Source organism: Octopus sinensis, linkage group LG14, assembly GCF_006345805.1.
Source record: "Octopus sinensis linkage group LG14, ASM634580v1, whole genome shotgun sequence".
NCBI classification, from domain to species: domain Eukaryota; kingdom Metazoa; phylum Mollusca; class Cephalopoda; order Octopoda; family Octopodidae; genus Octopus; species Octopus sinensis.
In genome coordinates this window covers 16,268,005-16,285,634 of record NC_043010.1, presented here as the reverse complement: position 1 = coordinate 16,285,634, position 17,630 = coordinate 16,268,005, and the positions used below count along the sequence as shown (strand labels likewise).

At 35.7% G+C, this 17,630-nt stretch overlaps 1 protein-coding gene across 20 annotated transcripts in view; it reads right to left on the bottom strand.

Moving 5' to 3' along the window:
- The window catches only part of LOC115218883 (protein hu-li tai shao), a 169,392-nt gene that overhangs the window by 66,856 nt on the left and 84,906 nt on the right, over positions 1–17,630 (bottom strand). For all 20 annotated transcript variants that reach the window (XM_036508671.1, XM_036508673.1, XM_036508672.1 and 17 more), the window contains 2 exons: positions 16,651–16,896; positions 1,040–1,188 (listed from right to left, as the gene is read on the bottom strand). In XM_036508671.1, coding sequence (XP_036364564.1) covers positions 1,040–1,188; positions 16,651–16,896 — 395 coding nt within the window. The remainder of the gene's footprint in view (positions 1–1,039; positions 1,189–16,650; positions 16,897–17,630) is intronic.

The window sequence follows — 17,630 nt, the reverse complement described above, 5'->3', positions numbered from 1 at the left end:
AAAATGCAGGGAGAATCAAAAAGAAAAAGAAAGTAAAATGGTTTAAGCAGAGTGAAGGGAGATTCTGTGAAGGGTGGAGCTGGTAAAGCTGCCAAACAATACAAAGTAAAAAACTTTTGTGTCAGTTGAACATAGCTGAGTAAATGACTGCTGAATACATAACTTATGTTGAACAAGAAGCAGCAAGATAAACTAGCAGCTGAACAGATTCAACTAGTGTTTGGCACTATTTCACTGAAAAGGTACTTACTAGATGTACTCTGCCAGCTTAAAGAGTTGCTCTATTTAGCTTTATAACACTAACTGTTGCTTAGTAACTTAGTATGGATTGGTATGTTTTTTGTTTGTTTTTGGAACAGTAAACCACTTCACCTAACTTTTCCCATCTACTTCCAAAGTTCTATCTTCCAAACCCTCTTCTCTGGTATTTCTTAAATAAAATAGAATAAAATTGAAAATCGTTCACCTCAAAACAGAGCAGAGTCTATAGAGGTAACCTTTAGAAAGTATCTAAAACATGAAGTCCACAACGTATCAGATGGAGTCTTAGAGAAAACATTAACATTTCCCTTTTTCTGCTACTGTAGCAATGCTACTGCTGCTGCCGCTGCTGCCGCTGCTGCTGGTGGTGGTGGTGGGAGTACTGCTGTTTCTGCTACAACTACTACTTTTAACAGGAGTTGCATCATTATGCAAATTTTAATATTAGCATACGAACCAAAAGAGTCATTTGTTTAAGCATTAGATACACCGTTAATTATAAACTTGGCCAAAATGCATTGACTGACGAGTGAATTCTCAATCTGTGATAGCAGGTGGGAAAGATAGGGTGGGAGTCTAAACATTAGAAAATTGCAATAAAATTATTGGCAAAACAAATTTCTAATACAACTTATTCATTACAAGTGAAATGAAATGAAAGGTGCTTGTTCTGATTTTTTTATTAAGAGAGGAGTAAGCCTGTAGACCCCATTATCAACAAAGTTGCTTCAATCCACTCCTGGAAAAATACAAAGAAGATATTCAGAGTTCTACTTACTGTAATATGGTTGTAAATCCCATGTGACCAACCGAAAAAGTCTATCAAACGGTAACAGGCAGCCAACTTGCATCTCAATATTTTTTCTTGTCTTGAATAACCCAAAGATTCCATGCCCCTGATGTCAAGAATTGGAATGACTGGAGATGCTGAAATGAAAAATACAAGAAATGAACAAGTTGGAACTCCTTGTATCTGCCTGTCCAATATTTAACAAAACCACCTGGGATTGGACAGGAAGGAGGAAATACAGTATACTTTTGAAATGATCAATAAACTGCATATATGTACTTGCGCATACACACACACACATGCCTGTATAAACATACAGTGCACGTATGTATACACGTAGATGACCCCATCCCCACCCCCGATGATGATGATAAAACACCAAGTTGTTTTTTTAGCCACAGGTCAGCTTACATTGAACAAAGCTAATCCTGCAAGTGACCAAATGCAATCTACAGATCTTTTCTTTTCTCGATATACCAAGCATTACCTGCATGTTCTGATAGCATCATCATCATTATTTTAATGTCCATTTCCCCATGCTTTATGGGGCAGATTTTCTGTCTGAATACCCGTCTTGTTGCCACCCCGCACCTGTTTCAAAGTAAGGAAATATTTCTCCAAGACGAGGTATTTTTCACAGGAGATTGGAAATGGAGAACACTGCCAGTACGATGGTAACACCTGATGTCAAGACAAAGAGATGCACACACACCCACACACACGTGATGGGATTCTTTCAATTTTCTATAATGTGTGTCCTGAGTAGTGGGAATTCTCACAGATGACCTAGAATGGTGTACATTGATCACATCTCTTGTGATGTTGAGTTAATCCCAAGAACATTCGAAATGAGAGAGAGACTTGTGTAGCATAATACCTGAACCACCAATATAAGAAACAGAATACATTACACCAGTATCACTCACAAGATGAACCCTTTTAGCATTTAAACTGGCCATATTAGGCCCAAATATTCTCCCCCATTTTAAACTGGTCAGATACAGCTTCTCACACCTAGCCTACAATGTCGTTCTAGAAATATATAACCACATCACTGAAATCTCAAAAGCTACAAGTCTAGGGCAGGGTTAATTCAAATTAATACAAATAAATAAGCATTACATTTGACAGAATAATCTGAATGCTAAAGCGTTAAAAATCTAGGAAAGGTTTAACATTTTAAGACAGGCAATAAAAAGTGTTCCTGCTTAAAGATTTTAGCCAATCCAATTTCTTCAATGGAATTAAATTCTCAGAGGTTGATTTCTTAAGAATCTTAATAGTACAATAATAATAATATAGTGGCAGAAGAATACTAATAAAAGCTGAATAGCAATTTAGAAATTCTAAACAATCTAACATATAAGACCTGTTTCTAAAAATTATATTTCAATACAATTTGAGACAAAATTTACAAGCAACTGAAAATTTCATTTTACATAAAAGGCACCAAAATGGTATGCACTTGCGTGAGTGTGTGTGTGTGTGTTTACTTATCAAGGAATTTACAATACACACAGCTTGACCAATCAACAGGAAGGAAAGTTAATTACCAGAGAAAGTTTGTATTGTATACAAGGGTGAAGAAACTCCACAATTCTCAGTGTTAAAGACATTAATGTCTCAATAAGCAATAGCTATTAGAAATATTTGACTGTTTTAAATCTATCAACTAGAGAAGGGATGAGAAAGAGACGGTCTTGTCTGGACCACCATGGATATGAGACTGACAGAATGTTGATGAGGGTTGCAGATTTGAAATGGTTGTTATCAGATCAGTAGAACCCAAATCTGTCTCTACAGCAGGATAGTGTGTAGAGAAGGAAACCATCCATGACCAATGTTGATAAAATTGTAATTTAAAGAGCATTACAAGAGAGAGACAGGTGGGGAAGTGTGTGTGGTCGTGCACATACATGCATGTCTTGTCTTGGATTGGTTTCAGCCATTATCGGCCCAGGCCATGACTAACTCAGTAGCGCCACCTGGAAAAGTCTTTTAGTTAATTATTTCGGGACACCATGGACCACTCAAGCAGAGTTGTTGTTGTTGTTGGTTGAGATGTATCCAGGTGTAGGTGGTTTATCTGGTATTTCCTGCAGGAATTTGTCCAGGTACCATTTGAAAGTTGTGGGGTCTTTTTCTACTTTAATTTCTTTTGGGATAACACTGAAAAGTGCAGGACCATTTGCAGTGTAAAAATTGTGTTGCAATATTCTTATGTGATGTGATCTTGACCTTTGTAGGGGACGCATTGCACAGGAGCCTAGTCTTGGGTAAATTGGAAACATAATACCAATATCATTTGGATAATATTGGTGGAATATTTTCCACAAGGTGCAAATAATGTATCGCTCATGGCAGCGTTGCAGAGAATAGAGCTTCAGCTGTTTAAGTCGGGCCCAATAATCAAGTCCCATCATATCATTTATTTTTTTTGTGATTGATCTTTGTGGTGTTTCAATCCTCATTATGTCTCGTTTTTTGTAGGGGGACCATAATGGACAGCACTATTTGAGGTGGAGCCTCATTTGATGGATATTTGCCCTTATCTTGTTTGTTGTTAATACAACATTTTGGCTGATGTACTCTCCAGCCTTCATCAGGTGTCTTGGGGCAATTTCGAACCTGGGTTCTCATTTGCAAGGTATTTTTTTAAATATTATTATTATTCTTATTATTATTTAAATAATTCCTCATATCTTAAATATAGAACTATGCTGGGTCCTGTTTTTAGGAAATACCTAATCCATTGAAGTAGCTTTCTCCAGTAAGTCTTAATGCTGTTTTATATAAATATTTTCCTGAACAAATCCTGATTGAAAGAATAATAAATTAATCTTGCCCACTTGTCTGCTTCTATTAAGATGTTTGAGGAATTTTGCAGACAGACCATTAGAAAAAGTCTCAGATCACAGAAAATAATTACATGTGTGACAGTACTTTCATAAAATATTGTCTGACAGTAACAATTCTCTCCTGATCAAAACCCACTGAATTTTGAAAACTTTGATAATATTAAATTAAGAAATCTATCAGACAGTAGTCTCTGCCTAGAAAATGAAACGGCTTCATCAGTACCTCCTGTCAAACCAGTGCTTCAATCAATATTGCATTTTGATCTTTATCTATTTTTGTTATTTGAAATAAAGTTGGACTATGTTGACAAATAATGCAATTTGGTATGATTTCTATGAAAATCAATCAAATGACCAAATATCTTTTGCTGTTTTTTCCTTCTAAATTTATCCAATTTCTTTATTTACAAACAAAAAATTTGCAGAAAATCAAATTTGATGATTCTTCAAGTGGAAAAGAGAATTCTGCACAAATTCCCAGATTTCCCTTGTGTAGGGACACATTCAGGATAAATGAATACAGAAAACAATGCCAGGGAAAGACTAGTTATTTTAGCAGAGTTTTGGAATTCTGTTGCATAAATAGAATTTATTGTTTACTCTATCAAAAAGCATGACAGGCAAAAGAAGAAGTGTATGTTGCTGGAATGATGTAAAATGCTAGTCAATGGGAAAGATGGGAAGTGAAATAAGCCTCACACCTTATCAGTAGCATTAGCCACAAAAAAGATATTGGCAAATTTAAAGAGATTATTTTTAGTTCTAATGTAAAAAAGAAAAGAAAAAACAACATGAGTTATGTAAATGATAAATTAAAGAATTCTAAAGTGTAGTGACACAGACTAAGGAGTTAAATTGGGATACATTAGGGTGAAGAGTTAAAAAAAAACCAAGATGTGCCTGTGGTTGCTCCCTGCAAGGAAATCTTTTTCTTGTGAATTTAGTGAAATTATTAATTTTCTTATCTTTTAGTGAAGGGGGAAAAGCCAGCGTGACCAAGACTCTGAGAATGGTGACAGGGAGGAAGGAGTTAAGATAGGAGAGACTTCCTCTGAATGCTAACAACAGAGTGGATTCTGCAAAATACCTCCAAGGGATGGATGGATGGTAATGTTAAATAGAGATGTAGATTAAGTCTGCTACTCAATCTATTGTAATTATTTTCCCTTTCTATTGCTAAGATTTTGTTTACTAATTCTATAAATTAACTAATGTTCATGTCATTCATCCACTTGACTCAGTTTTACAAAAACTATGAGCACAAAATATTAACTCTTTTTTTCAATATGTAAAGAAAAGAAAAATTCTGTCAATTGATGAAGCAGGCTATGCTAATACTCTACTCTATGCTAATAAGCTCCACTGACACCAAAAAGACATGTCAGCAGCTGTTCTCTCTTACCAGAAATTATTTCCCTTCCCTTTGAGATTTGGGGGTGGGAATACAGCTCTATAGTCTTCTTTTCCTTTTCCAAGAAGGGAATTGAATTATTTATTTTTACCATTGTTTATTCAATAGATCATATTTAAAGAAGAGATACTCTTTTAGTCTGGATAATTACTAAAAAGGAAGATACTTAGATGAGTTTATAGTGATGGTCACAAGAATTGGATTGGACAAAAAAGGACAAAATAAGAGAAATAGTTGATATTTAGGTGGCTTTGTATGAAACTGATTGAGAAAATCCAACAACAGGTATAGGATGTAAGAGTCTCAGAAGCAATTACAATAAATACTGCAGGGGATGTCGAGTTGATCTGTATGAAATACATATAGCGTAGAGTGTCAGTTTTGATATCTGCTTATATATGAATGGCACTTGTGTTCATTTTTTAACAACAAACACGGATAAGAACATCGTGTTTGAATTGCAAGGCTGAATTTATGGCAGGTGTAGTAAGAAATTTTACAGGGATCTGGAGAGACGATATTCTATCAGGTGTATTTGTGGGTAAAAGAGATAGACATACATATATATATATATTGTCATTAGGAAGGGCATCTGGCCATAGAAGCCATACCAAAACAGATATTGGCACACAAATTTGTCCTTAAGCTCAATGGATCCAGTTGAACTGCCAACAAGGAAGACACTACATATTAAATGAGGATGATGAAGATGATGATAAAAAGTAATCTACAATATATTTTGTCAGTGCTTCTATCAAAACTATGCCAGTATTTTGGGGTTAACCCACATCATCATGGAAAACTTAATATTCCATTAAGCACTTCAATTATTTCATAGGTACACATAATAATAATAATAATAACAACAACAACAACAACAACATAAAGGTTGTCACTATTGTCATCGGAGCATTGGGTTCAATACCACCCAAGCCAAAGAAACATCTGGAAACTTTAGAAATACCCTACAATCTAGATGTGTTGCAAAAGTCAGCATTACTTGGAACTGCACACATATTGCATAAAGTAGTCTGCCAGTCTGTCTGTCTGAGGTCCTTGTTGTGACTTGACACAATATCTTCAATCAACAGCATCCGGACATTGGATACTGTGCAATGTCTTAAATAATGATAATCTTTATCATAAGCACAAGGCCTGAAATTTTGGGGGGTAGGGGGTGGGAAGTGGATTAACTTGACTCCAGTATTTGACTGGTACTTAATTTATCAACCCTGAAAGGATGAAAGGAAAAGTTGGCCTTGAGGGAATTTTAATTCAGAATGTAAAGACGGATGAAATGCCACTAAGCATTTTGTCCAGGGTGCTAATGATTCTGTTGCCTTAATAATAATAATAATAATAATAATAATAATAATAATAATAATAATAATTTCAAATTTTGCCACAAGGGCAGCAATTTTGAGGGAGGGGATGAGCCGATTACATCGACCCCAATGTAATAATTAAAATACTGAGAGAAGAAAATAACTCATTCAAGTTATAACATTGTTGTTATAGATTTTCAAGATTAAAAAATTACATCAAAAATTTCCATTTTTGGGAGTGCTTTCTATTTAAAATGAAGTTAAATAAGGAAGTTATTCTTTAAAATGATTGGAGTGAAGATGATCTAAATTTAAAGTAATCCTCACACCCATTTACACTTATATATCTATCTGTACACATGTATGTTTGAACCAAGTCAATGAGTCAAGTGAATTTAATTAAAACTGCAAATATTTTAGTTTCTCCTTCAACACGAAGAGACAACACAGAATTGAACAAATTTCCTTCACTTTTTAATGATTCAAGGTTTCTCCTTTGAGAGTAAAAACAGGAGAAGGGAGAAAGAGAAAAACAACTGATTCCAAAAAGAAAGCAATTCTATTTAAAGAACATTTCAGAGAAATGAATATGTGAACAATGTTTCCCTCAGAAAAATTAAGTGCACCAATGGCAAGAATTCCAAAAGAGTTTATTTTGATTATGAGATAAAGTGTATGTTTTGGAGCTATTTCTTTACTCACACCAATCTAAAGAGGGGGTGAGTGAAAGAGACAAGAGATGAGAAATAAATAGTATGTGTTATTTAGATTACAACTTTCAAGGAAAGGAAAGAATGTGAAGAGAAGAGAGAGATAGATAGACGCCACCACCTCCAGCTAAAGGATGTTCAGATATCTACGCTTAAATTTTTAAATGACAGACATTACTCACTGTACACTTTTCACATTTAGTATAACAAATAGTATTTTACTGCCAAACAAATATCTACAGAAGTACAGGTCGGTCTCCAACGCCAACATCTTAGAAGAGAGTTACATATCCATACTCAAATACACATTTATTTATTATTCAGTAATTTTTTTTTATGAACACCTAATTGTTGGTATCATAAAAGTGTGTGTGGGGGGGGGGGGGCATGCAAATCTTTTTCATCATTGTTTTACACCCACACTCCTTGCTGGCATGGGTTGGGTGAGTTACAGTATCTTGCTCATGAGTTTCATTTTTGGCTTGCTTTCTTTGGCCAGATGCCCTTCCTAATGCCAACTACTTTATAGAGTGTACTGTGTTCATAGCATCATTATTAAGACGATGTCATGTCCTCCACAAAACTAACAGGCCCTTTCTGCCTTGCATCTGTTACAGTGTCCTAAGAGCATTTTTTTGTGGCACCAGCACTGTGTAGGTAGCCATGGTCACAACACAACTTTGCAGAGTTGGAGGTAGATGAGATGTGATAAAGGCATGAAATGATAATGTTAAATGAAAGGGGAGAGCAGTATTCAGGCAACTGAATAAAAGGTTCACATGGCAAGAGAGGTTATGTGAAGGTAGGGGTCCATACCAACGGACACATAAGGGTGATACAAAAGTGGGAGGCAAGGAGATGAGAGGATGTTGAGGCATTGGTGGTGGTGGTGGTGGGGAGAAGTAACAGTATTAGAGTGAAGAAAAGTTGAGTGGTAAAGAGCATAGTGGATGAAAAAAGGATGAGAAGGTGTTAAGATGTTAGGGAGGAAGTGATCTGCAGACCAGGTGGTAAATATGCCTATGCCCTACTACCATTCTAGTGACTTTCAGTCAACTAGGTTTGTACTATTGGATGGCTCTTCTGTGGCTGAGTCTTCTTCGATATTTGTATCACCATGCAACAAGGTCCTTTGTCACCTCTTGGGGGGCCAGTGTCCAATGAGGTGATGGTTGATGGGTAAGGCCAATATCAAAGCTGTGCTAGCCTGCACACCAAAGCAACATCAAATTTTTGGCTGTCCAAATTAGAATAGTTAAATTAACTATTTGGATCACATCCACCAGTGACCTATAGACAAGGATCTGAGTCCATCTGAGGAGGGGTGGCATGTATTAAATTAGAGATAATATATGCAGCCATACACAAGGAGGTTCATATATTATGTAATAAGCTTGAGATGTTCCTTTCAAAATAGAGAGGAAAAAGAGGGACAAGACAGCTCTTCCTTTGACCCTTTAGCATTTAAACAAACCACATCAGGCCAAAATAGTCTCCGTGTTTTATGTCAAAACTGGCCGGATCCCACCTCTCACACGTACCTTACAATGTCATTCTAAAAATAAACAATCACATTATTCAAAAGATTGTGAATAAACAAGCATTGCATTTGACTAAGTAATCTGAATATTAAAGGGTTGAGGCTTCTCTTCTTCGTCTGAACAAGGTCTATACTCCAATATGAGTTCAACATTACTAGTTTCAGCCTCTTTAACCCTTTAGTGTTCACATTATTCTGCCAAAATTAATGCTTTTTGATCCACATTGTTTTGAACTAATCAGGCATTATCTTGTAGCTATGAGATTTTGATGAGGTCGCTGTTAGTTTTTAAGATGATATTGTAGGGTTGGTGTAAGAGACCAGATATGGCCAATTTGAACATAAAACAAGCAGAATACTTTTGGCCGGATATGGCCAGTTTAAATGCTAAAGGGTTAAGCTATTATCTATTTTGACTCAGAAATTTTAACACACATTTAACAGGTGAACAAACACAATGTGTGGCTAAACTAGACCTTTATTATCAACCTTTCTTCATCTTCAAAACTAAATCCATAAATGAACTTCATGGAAAACATTTTTTCACTTCCTTTTATGAAACATCTTCACCATCATCATTTAACATCCGTTTTCCATGCTGGCATGGGATGGAACAGTTTGAGAGGAGCTGGCAAGGCCGGAGAGCCACACCAGGTTCCACTGTCTGTTCTGGCACGGTTTCTACAGTTGGATAACCGAAGTGGAATTTTACAAGTTCTATAATTCACTTGGCACATAATATTTTGTTTCAAAGTTTCTATTAGTTCCCAACTTTATAACTGCTATAGCAATATTAGTGCATCCAAATAAATGATGTAGTTATAGGTGGGGTGGGGCGAGGGGGTTATCAGAAACAGCGGACCACCTTTAGCAAGGTGAGAACTAGAGAAAGAGATCTGACAAGCAACACCGACTCTACATAAATAATAATCATATCTCTACATTAATCTCTGCAGAGAAGCATAACACAACTCATAGATTGATGAATAGCTGAGATGGGGAGAAGGTCAAATAATACAAACACAACAAAGGCTGGCAGCAGAAGGAAGGAAGAACAAAAGAGAAGGAAGGAATGTGTGAGAGAGAGAGGGGGGAGGGGAGAGAGAGTTAGATGGAATTTACTCATTGATCATAGTACTTATGATTATTAGTGTTCTTGAGTGATGGTAACAATGGCAACAATAAAGAGAAGGGAGAAAAGCTACAAGACAATAAAACAAATCAGGTGTTTGAAATTGTCTTTTAGCCATGATGCCTGTATTGATGAATAAATGAAAGTGGAGAGACGGGGGGGGGATGGTGAATTATGGTAGAAGAGACTGAAAAAAGAAAAACCTCTTGGTCTTAGATCAGCAAATGACTTGTGACTTGTAGCCTTCTAACAGGGCCTTCTACAAAGCAGGGGTGGGGAGCTCAGTTCGGAACTTGATTGCTTGTAGCAGTGACCTTTGTATTTTATTTTGTTTACTTTGTTTAGTGACATCCACCTCATATTCAGACACTCAAATGGTTTTGTGGTGCATCAGCAATGAACAATAAGAATCAAAGTTTACACAGCACTAATAGTGGCAGCAGAAGTGTTTCGTTAAAAGAATTCAACCGTTTTTAATCTTTGTTTCAATTGTATCATGGCCAGTTCTTCAACCCCTGTACTTATTTTAAGTCTGGTACTTATTCTAACAGTCTCCTTTTGATGAACTGCTAAGTTATGAGGAGGTGAACAATTCTAGTTGTCAAACGAGAGATAACCAAAAGCACACACACACACACACATAAAATACATGAGGTTTAACTGACAGTGTAACTGTGAAGGACAGAAAATCCTACACTTTAGGGTATAAAAGATGTTAGAGAGTTGAAGGGAAGACAAATAGTAAATAAAACAAGAGGCCTTGATTGGCAAGGAATTCCAGGAGTAGACTTACTTCCAGATTTTACATCATTTGTGTTCAATTAATTAATAGGAAAACTTAATGAATTTTTGCCTCAGTAAGCAGTACCATCTTTGTGTGTCAGAATAAAATGAAACCAAAACATTATTACAAAAGGAAAGTAGATACCGAGAGCAAATAAAAGACTCCTTAAATGACTAACAGTGGTTTTATTAGTTTGTTTCGTTTCTTTAAAGCACAAATAGAAGTCCTTTAAGTTACTTGAAAAACATTAATTTATAATAATAAGAATAAATTTTATTCAATGATTTTACAAATGTTTTCATGTGAGTCAGAAAGGCATTTCTGAAACTCTTTGGCTTTTAGTCACTTCCTCTTTCAACTCAGAAATAGTTTTTTTGACAAGAACATTTCAAGTTTATTCATTCAAACTCTACTTTACACAACTGTTATCTACTTTGTTTGGTCCTTAACTGTTTCCTCTGTTAATAGCAACTCACTAAAGCAAATCATTACTACATGACTATAGATTCCTGCTATGATATTCAATCTCGTAATTTTGATAAGTGGTGGTGGTAGTAGTAGTAGTGTATGTGTGATAATTTCATTTCATTCTCTTGCTGGTTTTAGATTTTAATCACCCCACCACCACCCATGTACAACACTGACAGATTATGCATTTCAAGTATTTTCTTTCATTTGTAATACTGATATAATTAGTGTCACATGACCAGAATATACTAAGATCTCATAAGACCGAAACATGCCTGTTATTTTCACTAGTCAGCTTGTCTAGTGTCCAAAACTTTTGATTTATTGTAATTACTTCCCTTATTTTTAGGTTTTAAAACCCCATAACAAGGAGTTTTTATCTACAAATAACATGGATAATTTCAGTTTTACTCCTCACTATATTACATATATAAGACTACTGTTTATTTTATAGAAGTTAAATTTAAGATTTAATTTGGCTCTCTCCACTCAGCGACACAAGGAAAAGACAAAGCAGTTACATTCGACGTTGAAAGCAAGAAGGCATGCAAATGGCAGCTTTCTTTAGCAGAAATCCTTCATCAGAACTTTTCTCTTGAAAAACTTATTAGAGCTTCCAAATTAAAGTTATATTTTAGTTGAAATACAACTTTTGTAAATCAACTGTTTTATTTTATTCTGTTACTTTGTTAGTTTTACTAAAAATATTTGTTGTATGTCTACAAAGATTTGTTCAAGACATAAATCTCAATGTACTCAATAAAGCAACATCCAAAAGAGGTGGGTACAGAGAAAGATGTAAACATCTCAAACGAGTTAAAATAAATTCAGTTTTAAGAATAATTAACATCTTAACGAAACAGTAAAATATTTAAAATTTCCAACATTCCAAAACTACTATATAAACCATGTTTGTTATTACTTCTGACAAACAATGAACAGAAGAAGTTCATGTTAAGTATACACTGTAAACATAATCTCTAATACTCGGTCTCGACTAACATGGTGAATGATTAAATCTGTAAGAGTTATCTGATAATTAAAACACAACTAAATCACTCTGTTCTTGCTCTTGGTGAATTCTACAAATGAAATCAAAACCACACAAGCCTACCAGAATTAAAAACCTTCAACTTCTAGCAGCAACTAATTTGGAACTTGGAATTTCAAAGCAGTTCTTATCTGCCACATGCATAGAATCTACAAAAATCCCCACTATCTCCTCAATGTGTCATACTATGTGACATTTGGTAACTTTCCATTCTGAGTTCCATTTCAATTGGAGTCAATTAAGTCCACTTTTTTTTTTCTCCAGCTTATTTAAGTTTCATATATTAAGCTTAAATAAACAAACCACTTCTGTTTTACAGAAAAATTACTTCATTCCCAATGAACTATCCACACAACTCATATATATTCTTTGCCATGTCTATATAAAGTGGGACAACAAAATACTGTTGTTAAACAAGATGTTGAACCCTATGCAGTCACCCGACTTGTCAGAAACAGCACTCCAAGCTCCTTCAATATCATCCTCTGGTCTTCTTCTTCGGAAAGGCTGCTCTGGATGATGCAGTTCTGGTTGCACTGTCTGGGGAAAAAGATGGCCATATTTGGAAGACTTGAGCATAGACAGGTCTAATGAATCAAGCCCAACTTGGAGCTAAGCGTCAACGCACGTAAAAAGCACCATCCGTCCGTGGTCGTCTGCCAGCTCCATCTGGCACCTGTGCGGGTGGCACGTAAAAAGCACCCACTACACTCACGGAGTGGTTGGCGTTAGGAAGGGCATCCAGCTGTAGAAACACTGCCAGATCAGACTGGGCCTGATGCAGCCTTCTGGCTTCACAGACCCCAGTTGAACCGTCCAACCCATGCTAGCATGGAAAGTGGACACTAAATGATGATGATGATGATGATTATTATAGAATAAAGTGGGCAGGTTTAGTAGTGAAACATATTCCATACTTATTTACATCAATCTACTTTTCTTAATACTTGTTCTAAGTATTGATGCTGTTACTGTTGGCCTTCCACTGCCAAGTATCAAGTATTAAAACAACCCTCATTTTCATTTATTGGCAGAATTGGTCTTAAAGGAAAACTTTCCTTTGTTTATCTAATTAATACTATTATAAGAGGCAAGTCAATACCCTTAGAGTACAATTTTTGTAACACTGTCTATTACAATCAGTCTACACATCTATTAATATATCTGCCTCCCTATTTACCTCATTCTATCCGCTGTGTTAGTAAAATGTTGCGTCATACCTTTTACATGCTGAGAGAGATAGAGAGAACTCAATGATTAAATGTTCTCTTCAGCAGCAGAAGTTGGAGAGCAAACATCACACACACACACACAAAACAAACAGATAAATAAAAATGGAAGTTATGAGTGTTTAAAACTCTCCTAAAACCTAAGCTGCTTTGATTCCAAAATATTCCCAATCACACTAAATCACTATCAAAATATTCAGATCAAAGAAAAACTTATCTAAAAATAAATATAGAAATCTTGAAATCTTAATGACTGGCTGTTAAACCTTTTTTTTAAGCATTACCGAAATTAATATAGGTATGTTATAACCATGGTAACTGTAATGTGAAAATCATTAGCAGGCACATAAATGAGAGTGGCGGGAGGATCTTGTAATTTAATATTCTCCCAAAAAAAAAAAAAGAAGAGAAAAAGAAAAAATGCTAAGAAATTAAAGATTAATTTCAGTTAAAATATTTCTGAAAGTGAGGTGTAGGTTATTCACATTTCAACTTGTTTCATCAAAGACAGTAGCAGAAATATCAGGCAAAACAGAAAGTATGTCATGACAGTAGTGGCAGTGATGATGATGATGATTATCTAGGCTTTCTGTTATGTGAAGATCTAAAGTCTTTAGAACCCCAGTAAAAGGACTATCAATAGTTAAGATATGTAAAAAGAAAAATAACTGCAGATTATCAACAGCAAGCCTAAAAGTGTATGGCAAGAATTCCAGCATTTTAGTGGCCCAGGACTTTTGTGTAATAGCAGCAGCATATCTATTGCATATCTGTTTATCTGCATTTTCAAGGATGTAAAAAAAGAAATCATTACTTTACAATAAACTAAGGTGAAAGTAGAGCTAAATTAGTATTGTGTACTACTACCACTACTACTGCTGCTGCTGCTACTACTACTACTAAAACTACTACACCGATTAAGAATAGTAAATACTACTGCCCAGCAATGACCCCTAATCTACTTGGAATGCTCCTTACTTTGGCTTACAGCCAGAAATGCCAACAATTTTCGATAAAATTTATTTCCTTTTTTTTTTTTTTTTTTTTTTTTTTTTTACTTTTTTGCCAATATTATTATCCAAACATTTCAATTACTCGACCTTCTGGAGTTATCTTCTGGTTTTTAGATTTTAAATATCTCTAGAGAGAGATTCTGTTCATTAATTGCTTGGATTGTCTCAAATGATGAAAGTCTTCAACTCACTGCATCAGGTGTGTGACATCCTTCCATATTTGCAGTCTGTTGAAATCCCACACGGTACATACTAACATCATCTAACCCTTAATTCATTATATTCCATGACTAATTCTAATCTCGGATCTTTTCGGTTTGAACGGCAGTTTTTAACATAATTTCTAGGTAACTAAAAAAATTTTAAACTTCGTATACTGGTAGAATGTGTTTATAAAACATCTTTGTCTCTTGGCTTTATTGAGAAAATTCTATAGTTTGTAAGTTATTTGTTGTGTTTTTTTCTTCAATTTCTGCAATTTCAACCAATCACTGACGTCCATCGAGGTAAACAACATTCTGTGCCATATGAATATGTCCCTCGTTTAAGAAACCCTAACTAACCCTAAAATAGATTGAAATGCAATAGATCAATACTAGGGTCATAATTATGGGTGACAATTTCATATGCCACCGCTAGAAAAAACTGCTGTTCAAACTGAAAAGATCCCTAATCTCTGATACCAAACAAATACATCTGCTCTTTTCCTATAACAGCCAAGGCCATCATTTGATGTGCACTGCTATTTTCCTAGGAGCATCAAAGGAAGATGAAACCGCTTAGATATAATTTGAGAATTTTATAAAACATTAAATAACTAAAACTAAGAGCTACCGCTTAATAGTTTCACAAAAACAATAATTAAATTTAATGTATGCATTTTATTGATGAAAACTGAAAGCAGTGTGTCTACTCTGTCTTAGTAACTTTAACCCTTGAGCATTTAGATTACTGTCAAATTAGGTTGTTGCTTCTTCACATTGTTCTGAATTGGTCGTGCATTATCTTGTAGCTTCAAGATTTCAGTGATGTTATTATTTATGTTTAGGATGGCATTGTAGGGATGGCACGAGAGGTCAGACTTGGCCCGTTTGAATATAAAATAGGTAGAAGAATATTTGAGCCTGACTTGACCAGCTTAAATTAAAAGAAGCTGATCAGGTAAAACTAATGACAGAGTTGAACCGAAAACAAGTGAAATTAAAGAAACAAGGAAATATTTCATTAAAAGAATATTGGAAAATAGAAATAAGAAAGAAGGGGGCAAGAAAACACCTAAATGATAATTTCTAGATTTTGGGTATCATGTGTGTTATGATATAGCAGGCAATCACATGATACAAAAACCAGAAGTATCCACCCTCAATGGGAACAAACAATCAGAACCTCAGGAATGGTGAACTTCTCTACTATTCTGATCTAAAATCTCAACACAGAAACATTGAATTAATGAAGATCAGAGTAAAAAAGCTGAGAGTGAAATAAGGCAAAATAAAAGGTCAATAAGGAAAATCTAAGAAAACTGTTCAATATAGACGTAATTGAGGAGAGGAGACCCCCCTTCAGTCATGAATGACCATGGGACTGCACCTAGAAAGTTACCCTCCGAGGCACAACTCTGGGCAAGGTTGTTTGTGGAAGGCCAGTAGTTGCCCATGCATAACGGCCTCTCCTCTCCACACCACCGATGTTATCCAAGAGAAAAGCAAAGGGGATGATACAGCTTGGCACCAGTGATGTTGCAACTCATTTCTACAGCTGAGTTAACTGGAGCAACGTGAAATAAATTGTCTTGCTCAAGAACACAACACACAGCCTAGTCTGGGAATCAAACTCACAACCTCACGATCATAAGCTCGACACTAACCACTGAGCCATGCGCCTTCACTAATTAAGAATTCAGAAGCAAGTGAACCTCACCCATATATAGGGTAGGATAATAATTGTTAACTAGAAAAGATTAAAGTAAGGATTTTTGTTATATTAAGAATACATAAGAAATATATCTTAAGAACATAAGTTTTGACGAAAGATATAAGGTGTTTAGTTTGAACAGCTTATTGAATCAAAGTACCTACCTCGGAATCCACTATTACTACGATAAGCAGAGTGTGGCAACAGAAGTTCGGTAATCTGCTGCAAGGCGAGACTTGCAGGGTGGTGGCCAGCTTTCATATGTTCGTGGACAATTTGCTCCAATTCTTCTCGAAAGGCTTCGCTATTCAGCACAATGGAGACACGTCTGCGATCCTCCATTTGCTTTACGTCTTCTTTGACAACAGCTGGTCGTTGCTTCTGACGAATGTATTCTGGATCGTCTGGATCTGAAGAAAATCAAAACATATCTTAGAATAAAGCAAGATTACAAACAACAGACAACAGCTCAAAGACAGAAACTTGAAATGGCAATCAAATCTACAATGAAACATTAAAAACAAAAATTGACAACAGTGATTCTGTTTGTTTAAAAAGTGGCTCCCGTGCTGGTGGCACGTAAAAGGCACCATTCAAGCGTGGTTGATGCCAGTGCCAACTGACAGGTTGTCATGCCGGTGGCATGTAAAAAGCACCATTCAAGCATGGTTGTTGCCAGTGCCAGCTGACTGGCTCCTGTGCGGGTGGTATGTAAAAAGCACCATTTAAGCGTGGTCGATGCCAGTACCACCTGACTGGTCCTCATGCCGGTAGCACGTAAGAAGCACCCACTACGGTCTCGGAGTGGTTGGTGTTAGGAAGGGCATCCAGCAGTAGAAACTTTGTCAGATCAGATGGGAGCCTGGTGCAGCCTTCTGGCCTACCAGCCCTCAGTCAAACCATCCAACCTATGCCAGCATGGAAAGCAGACGTTAACGATAACAATGATGATGAACCAGAATTAATATTGCTAAAATATGCAATTGGAGGTCTTTTAAGAGGGTTTCTTTCACTGGTGAAATGTATGTAAGTCACATAAAATCAACTTGTCAAATACATTCTTAAATTTCAATTCTACTTTAACTATTTATGTATGTAAGACAAAACATAACCAATTTAAATCATTTCCTCTTCGAATATGAGC